The sequence below is a fragment of the Pollicipes pollicipes genome, unplaced genomic scaffold, assembly GCF_011947565.3.
Source record: "Pollicipes pollicipes isolate AB1234 unplaced genomic scaffold, Ppol_2.1 Scaffold_5110;HRSCAF=6035_pilon_pilon_pilon, whole genome shotgun sequence".
NCBI lineage: Eukaryota > Metazoa > Arthropoda > Thecostraca > Pollicipedomorpha > Pollicipedidae > Pollicipes > Pollicipes pollicipes.
The window spans coordinates 197,285-204,970 of record NW_023596617.1 but is presented as its reverse complement, the minus strand read 5'-3'; the positions used below and the strand labels follow the sequence as shown (position 1 = coordinate 204,970).

At 53.7% G+C, this 7,686-nt stretch overlaps 1 protein-coding gene across 1 annotated transcript in view; it reads right to left on the bottom strand.

The window, feature by feature from the left end:
- Positions 1–5,636: 5,636 nt before the first annotated feature.
- LOC119101955 (uncharacterized) overlaps positions 5,637–7,686 on the bottom strand; it is a 64,500-nt gene continuing 62,450 nt past the window's right edge. Inside the window, exons 16-17 of the mRNA XM_037225350.1 lie at positions 6,801–6,934; positions 5,637–6,488 (exon numbers count right to left, since the gene is read on the bottom strand). Coding sequence (XP_037081245.1) covers positions 5,732–6,488; positions 6,801–6,934 — 891 coding nt within the window. The 3' untranslated portion in view covers positions 5,637–5,731. The remainder of the gene's footprint in view (positions 6,489–6,800; positions 6,935–7,686) is intronic.

Below are 7,686 nucleotides of genomic sequence, written 5' to 3'. Positions count from 1 at the left end.
TAGCGGCCGTCGCGGCCCGCGCGGCCGACAGGCAGGCAGTGGCAGAGATCTGCACGAGACGGGCCGGGCCGGCGCGCCGCCGCCGGCCTCCTGTACCCACCGTCATGTTACCGCCTTTCATTAGCCCCGTGGTTGTGTGTGCGTTCGCGCTCGCGCTCGTGTTCAGACATTGCCGGGCGCGGCTGACGACGCTTTAAGACTGGTGACGCTCCGTGAGCGGCCGCAAAGGGCGTGAACACGTGAGCGCACCGACGCCGCGTCCGGTCAGAGCCGGGCGCACGCGACGCGGCGGCGCCAGGCGGCCGCGGGTCGGGGCAGGACGGCCCTGTCGACCCGCGCCGCCGACGACCCGGCGCGGCCCTACCGGACGTGTCGATGGCCATGTGGGAGATAACATCGCGTGTTGTCCACACTAGTCTTGCGGATATATGTCCATGGGACCACAACGATTGAGGTAACAGTTTTGGATGATACTTTTGCGGCCCGACCGCCGCCCGCGTGATAATTGTACATGATCGCGTCTCGTGTTTTGTGTAGTGTTTAGTGGCGTCCGGCCGCGGCCGCTATAAATGCTCAATGGCAGTGTAGCGTCGCGCGACCGTCGGCCGGACGCCGCGATTGGCGAGCCTGCAGACCATGCTTCCGGCTGCGCACCGCTCTTCCTGCGGCGATTCGAGGGAATCGTACAACGTAATAAGCTCAAATGGCATCCAGGCTGGGGCCGGCGGGCGTGGGACGGGTCGGCTTCCTGGCTGCCCGTTCTCTCCACTCGCGGGGGTGTGGCCGGCCAGCGGTGTCTGACTCCGTGCCCAACTCGCCTGTGCAGCCGCATGCAGTCACCGGAGAGGCACCCCGTGACGCGTCATCACCCGCCGGCCGCCGCGGTTATCGGCCCCGGCCGCTGCGCCGCAGTCCGCGCCGGCCGGCCGGGCAGACAGACCCCGGACCGCAGCGTGGTACCGCACCGCGCTCCGTGGGGAGGTGGCCCCGGACAACGGACTGGGCGCTGAGAGATCGCGCCCGGCCGCTGCAAATTCGGAGCAGAGCTTGATTTTGTGATCGGGAGTGATTGCAGTCTGTGTTTGGATACTGACAGAGATCGCTTTGTACTTAAGACATGTACGCAATACATGCTTGATTTTACGATCGCTGTGCGACTCGAGGAGTTCGTTTCGACGACTAACAAGCGAGGCCGCATGCCCAGCGAGTGCCAGAGCTATGGGGAAACAGGGTTCATTGGCCGGTGCGGTCGTCCCGTTTTCCAGAAGAGAGAGAGAGAGAGTGAGTGAAAGAGAAAGCGATGGACCGTCCAGTCCGTCCAGCCTGGAGTTGAGCCTTTCTGGGCGCAGCAGCCGACGTGCGCACTATCAGAAGGCCTTGATTTCGGTACCTAAATATTACCCCACCCCAACCCAGCTTCTTGTCTGTCCGTCACCGTTCCCGAAATGTATCTTAACAGAACGCTGTAATGTAAGCCGAGGCTGCGCAAGTGACATGTGTAGGTATGCTTATTACGACCAGTATCCACCCAAAATGGCTGTGTGTTCGCAATGTTTCGCTCCCACTTGCCAAAGCCATAAATCATTGCAAATTCACTAGCGTTGTCATTGAAATTGCCCAGATTCACCAATCACCGAAGTGTCAGTCTACAAAGCATCAATCTAATCCTGTGAACTGCCGATTCCCAGCTGCACGCGTAGCCCACGCCCTCCCTTGTGTTCAGCAAAGCTTGGGGCATGTTTGGCAGTGGTGGTCTGGTGGCGAGGCGAATGATGCCAGAGACGACTAGAAACCTGCTCAGGAGTAGGCAGCAGCACCAAACTCAATACAAGTGGTCATTCACTTGTCAGTTTTATCGTTCGACACCGGAAAGTGTGTGTGCGGGAGGACTTCGTGACGTCAGTGGTGACGCGTCTGGTCAGACTTTATCATATAGTCGGACACCGGATAGTGTGTGAGGCACTGTGACGTCAGTGGTGACGCCAGATAGGGGCGCTGTGACGTCTGGTCTGATTTTATCGGATAGTTGGACACCAAATGGTGTGCAGAAGAACGCCTGAATGTATCAAATATATTACGTGTTTTTCGTATAGAGGGAACAGCAGGAGCGGCCGAGACTATCGTTCTTCTATCGAGGGCGGAGAGATGTAGCCAGTATCTGTAGTTCGCATACGTGACCCTGCCAAAAGCGCTCTTACCCCCACTTTTTCGATGGATGGTAAAGAAACGCTTTCACAAAAGCGGGCTCTCAGAATCCACATGGGGATATTGCTGGCCATGATGCTGGACAATGCACGTGCGTTTGGGCACGTTTCATGTGTGCATGTGTCAAACACGTGTGCGTCCTATACGCGTGAGCGTGCATGCAGACCGTGCGCGTCGGTCCAAACCACTGCCGCGTAGCCACGAGCCGGCACGCGCGGGTGCGAGTGCGGACACGGTACAGAGGACCTCCCCATCGAGCTGTTGACGCACTGAAACTAGCTTACACCAGCACGATGAAGACACGCTTCGGCAGGCGGTTCAGTGTGTTGGTGGACACAGCGCAGAAGCGCATTAGATGCCGACCAGCTATCGTTTCGTAAAGGCGAGAGCGGATGTATTAGAAACGGCTAGTGATGTGTTCACCGTGCATGAAGGACTCCAAACCACCAACGATTTCCAGCTCCGCTGTAGTTTCTAGCGCCATAGTCGCCCAAAGGAACGCAAACACCTTTGTCACGCAGCCGGCTCGAGGGAGCTCTCGCACTGAGCGCTCCAGCGCAGAAATGATGTCAGCCGGGTTGTTAACTGGCCGCTCCGGTTGGCCGTTTTTCATATATCTCCGATTTCGCCGTGTGGGAAGGCGAACGGCGATGCGACCCCCTGGCGTTCCCTAAAAGTTGAGTGGAAAACATCAGTGGATTGGTCTCGACGAGATCTCGTGATTAATACTAGTTGTCATGTTGTTAGATCTGTCATTGACTACATCATATCAGATCAAAGGTCAATTTATCCAAAAAATCGTACTTTTCAGCTTTACAACATCGTTCAAAAGTGCGTTCTTTTCACACGTCGTACATCAGTTTTGTGTCACCATGCCTCCTGGTGAGACGAAACTAAAGTAGGCGTGTTCCTTGTTCAATTATGAGTACAGTTGTGTCTATTTTTGTGTGTTATGATATATTTATGACATATGGTTCAGTGGAAGTGAGTGTTCCACATTTGTATGGGGTTTTGAACAGCAAAAGCCATCTTGAAAATCATTCGGTGCATTTCACAGCCCTCATGATAACGTCATTAAAATCCTGTCATTCCGTTTGTCATGCGCCGATCAAGGCCGTGGAAATATCATTGTCGAGGCGTTCATATTTGACGTTCGTTCGCACGATGTCCAGATATGACGGCCGTTAATTGGTTCTCAATAAATGTTTGCAAGGTACGGTGACAGTCCAACAGTGACGTATTAAGGAACATATGTACTGAACAGAGAAGTCGTGCTGTCTAGAGCAGTCATTTCGACTTGAAATACATCAACAGCTAGCAGTGAGCTTTTTCATCTCCGGTCGCCCGCGCCGCCGTAGATCGCCATGCATTGTTCCCAAAAAACCGGCGGTAATCCGGAACCAGAAAAGCTAGGAAAACGCTTCTGTTGTCAAAACACACGCAATTTGATGTCTATGGGCTATTGAAAGTTTGGGCACGACTGTACAACAAGCCGGAGAGGCATCCTCAAAAATCCTTAGAGTGTCGCATCGTTACCTGTCTGAGGGAGGGTTACATAATCTCGCACCCAGCGCCTGATGGGCAGACAGTTCGCTGGGCCGCCGCGCAGCGGTGATCGGGGTTTTTCCCCGCTGATGCGAGGTTTACATAACCGGCCGACAGTACTCCCACAAGAACGTCGTTTGCGCGAGGATGCCTCTCCCTTTAAAAATAACGTTATTTCAAATTGGACGAGGCATCTGTTGCTAGTTGCCGGACGACATGTCTACTGCCAACACGCATTCATTGAGTGATACGCTGTCGTAGGTCAAGCGAATACAATCGAAACAAAAATTCGACGCGTGCGTTGTGCTGGCTGGTGACGGACCTTTACCAGTGTCATCGAGTATACCCAACGGCAACCTTCGGGTTGAATCTCAGATATTCTCACGAGCAGCCGTGTTATGACCATCAGTCTACGTACAAGCTGGCCGCCGCTGGCAAAGCGCTGTCAAGCTGCCCCTTCAGACCCGCAGGCATTGAGTGATTGGCAGTCGGCGGGGCGACCAGATACAATCAAAACCAAAATATGACGCGTGTGTTTTGCTGGCAACTGATAGCTCTATACCGGCGCCATCGAATGCACACAGTGGCAGTTCTCAGTTTTCAAATAAACATTTTTCCTGGGCCGCCATCGTCATCACTAAATGTGCAGGCCGGCCACCGTTAGCTCTGCGCTGTCAAAGGGTGATTGGATGTCATCACTAAATATGTAGGCCGGCCACCGTTAGCCCCGCGCTGTCAAAGGGTGATTGGATGTCATCACTAAATATGTAGGCCGGCCACCGTTAGCCCCGCGCTGTCAAAGGGTGATTGGATGTCATCACTAAATGTGCAGGCCGGCCACCGTTAGCTCCGCGCTGTCAAAGGGTGATTGGATGTCATCACTAAATGTGTAAGCCGGCCACCGTTAGCTCCGCGCCGTCAAAGGGTGATTGGATGTCATCACTAAATGTGCAAGCCGGCCACCGTTAGCTCCGCGCCGTCAAAGGACGATTGGAGCAAAAAAGGTTATGTGCCATTGCGATATTTTCAATGTCGGTCGACACTGCTTCTACAATAACATCGTTATTACGAGATTGCACCTTCCGCGCAGAAGTACCAGTTTTTCAAATATTTTCACATAGCAATTATTCCGATACCATTTCTATCGAACGCACTAAGCCACGGTTTTTCAGCTTGATCATAAGTACTTTCCCGGGCTTTTCCCTGCTTTCTCGAAATCGCTGCATGCAGCGGCACGCCGCCGTTAGTTCTTTACTGCTAAGATGATTTGAACAAAAAAGGTGACGGTTACCGAATAAAAATTAGCGTTGCCGGCCGATGGCATTAATAGCATGACGTCATTACAGAAGAGTTGCACCTTCCTGACACAAGTAAAAGTATTTCAAGTTGGACGCCGTGTTTTTGCAAACAGCCTCTCCAACCAGCCGGCCTACATTGAGTGATGCGCTTTCGGGGATCGACGGGAGAAAGATTCGAAGGAGAAATCGGAGGAGTGTGTTTTGCTGGCAGCTGACAGGCATGTACGAGCGCCATCGAATGCGCCAGTCGCAATATTTGGGTATGTTTCTAAGCATTTTTCCCTGGTGGCCATATTATGGCCATCACTCTTCGTGCACGTCCGCCGCAGTTAGCCTTGTGGTCACGAGGTGATTTGAACAAAAAGGGGCACGTCGACCGGAGGTAAATCAACATACAAAAGATCTGACGCCTTTGTTGTCCTACAAGCTGAAGGGCCTGCATAAGTGCTTTCGAGTACACACAGCCATAATCTACGGGTTTGATTATAGTTGTCTGTCCCGGGCCGCCGCATGACGATGATCATTTTCTGTCCTCTCGTCTCAACAACGTAAGGGCGACAACGGTCACTGAGCACCACACTCAACACACTAAGACTTTAACTTATATTTAAATGGCTCTCAATCATTGTATACAAAGCACTTTAAAATAACAAAATACAAAGTGCGAGACGGATAAAATTTCTCTACGAAACTAAAACGGCGAAGCGGGCACTGCGACTATAGCAGGGGCGCCGGCGACGGTTCATAGCAGGCGGGTGGCCCGCCGGCCAGCGGGCGACAATCATCACAGTGCCGCACCGCCGTCTCTCCCGATCGTCCGGCTTGGACTCGGCACTCACGCGGCGGCGGCGGCGGCGGCGGCGACTCCGCAGTAAAACTAGGCGTCCAAGCGCGCACCAGACGAGCGTCGCCCACCAGCTCAGAAAAAAATAACGCAAGCGTTGTCTACAGAGTCTCTCACGCGGCGTCGGCGCAGGCGGAAAGGGGCCGTCGGCGCGGGCCATCCACCCGGGCACGGATAAATGATCGCTCGTCGTCGCTCGCATCACATGTTCTCCGCCACCGTCGACTCGTACACCTTTTGAAACACGTCCGCGGTCGGCTCGGCCTCGTCGCGGGCGAGGATGACCTCGTCCTCCTCCTCCTGCTCCTCCCGCTCCCGCTCCTCCCCTCCTCCTCCTCCTCCTGCGGCGGCTCCAGGTTATCGTCCGCGTCACGCGGCTCGGGGCTGCCGCCGTTCGTCTCGGCTGGTGCGTTGCCCGGCCGCGGTGCGGCGCCATTGGTGCCGTTGCTGGCCGAGTGGTCCGTGTGCTGCTGCTCCAGTGCTTCGTCCGCGACTCGAGGCCGAAGCCCTCGTCGTAGTTGCCCTTGGTCTTGAACATCTGCTTGAAGTGCGGCGTGCAAAATAGTTTCCCTGCATTAAATGTGTAGGTGTCCATTCTGAAATGAGGACAGACGCGGTCAGCAAACCAAAGCCCAGTGCTCCAACTACTGCCCCTGAAGACGACAAAGCGCGCCAGAAATTTCGCGCGCACCGTATGAACCGCGCCATTATATGTCACGCATACCGCACTGACTTGCGTCAGCGCCCGTTCGTTCGTCCTGCGCACTTCGCACACAACTTGCGGCGTACTTTGTTATAGAGACGTGTCTCAACTGAGTCCCTCATAAAGTCGCGATCCACCACGCGCCCGCGCGGCGCTCCAAACCCAGCATTACATCCGTACATGCCACCGCCACCGCCGGCCCTACCTCAGCACGCAGTTGCACTTTGAACAGCGGAAGCAGTTCTTGTGCAGGATTCGCTTGTCGACCTCGAGCCGCTCCATGGCGTAGACGCGTTTGTTGCAGGCGTCGCACATCTCAGCCGCCTGATTCGGCTCCATCTGGGGACGCCGCCGGGTGTCAGCGCCAGAAGTCACGAGGGTAGAACGTGAGACGTCTCGTGGGGTCTGACAACTAATGCACGGAAGAGGGGACGGATGTAGCTGCAGGGGGAAATAGGTGACTTCCAGAGGACCCCCTCCCGGGGAAGGAATGTGCGCGGATATAGAAATTATTGTACATATATATATATATATATATATATATATATATATATATACAACATATTTAATGCATACATATTAATAACAATATATACCAATAATATATATATATATATATATATATATATATGAATGTTATATTATATATAGAAAGATAGAGATATATGTATATCATATGTGATATATGGTATGAAGTCGCACCGAATCACTGAACGACATTCGGGCTCGGGCGGACTAAAGGCGCGGGGAATAACGTCACTCTTGATAAGAAGTGGGAAGACCATGACAGGTATCGCTACGGGTTATCAAGCCGCGAAGCTGAACGCCAACTCGGGCGCAAGCGGCAGGAACACAAGGGCGAGGGTGGATTCAAATTGAACAAAAAAGTTCTTGCAAACGGCACAGCAAGAATCTCAAAACGCACTTGGTTTTGAAACACCGGGGACACAACCACACCTGATACACCCAGCAGACAGAACGACCCACACGAACGCAGAACACAACGCTCGTCTCAGCTGCAAGCCGCCGATACGGAACGTTCGCACCTGAAAATGCCCAACAGGAAAGCGCAGGCAATTCTAGTACCGTAG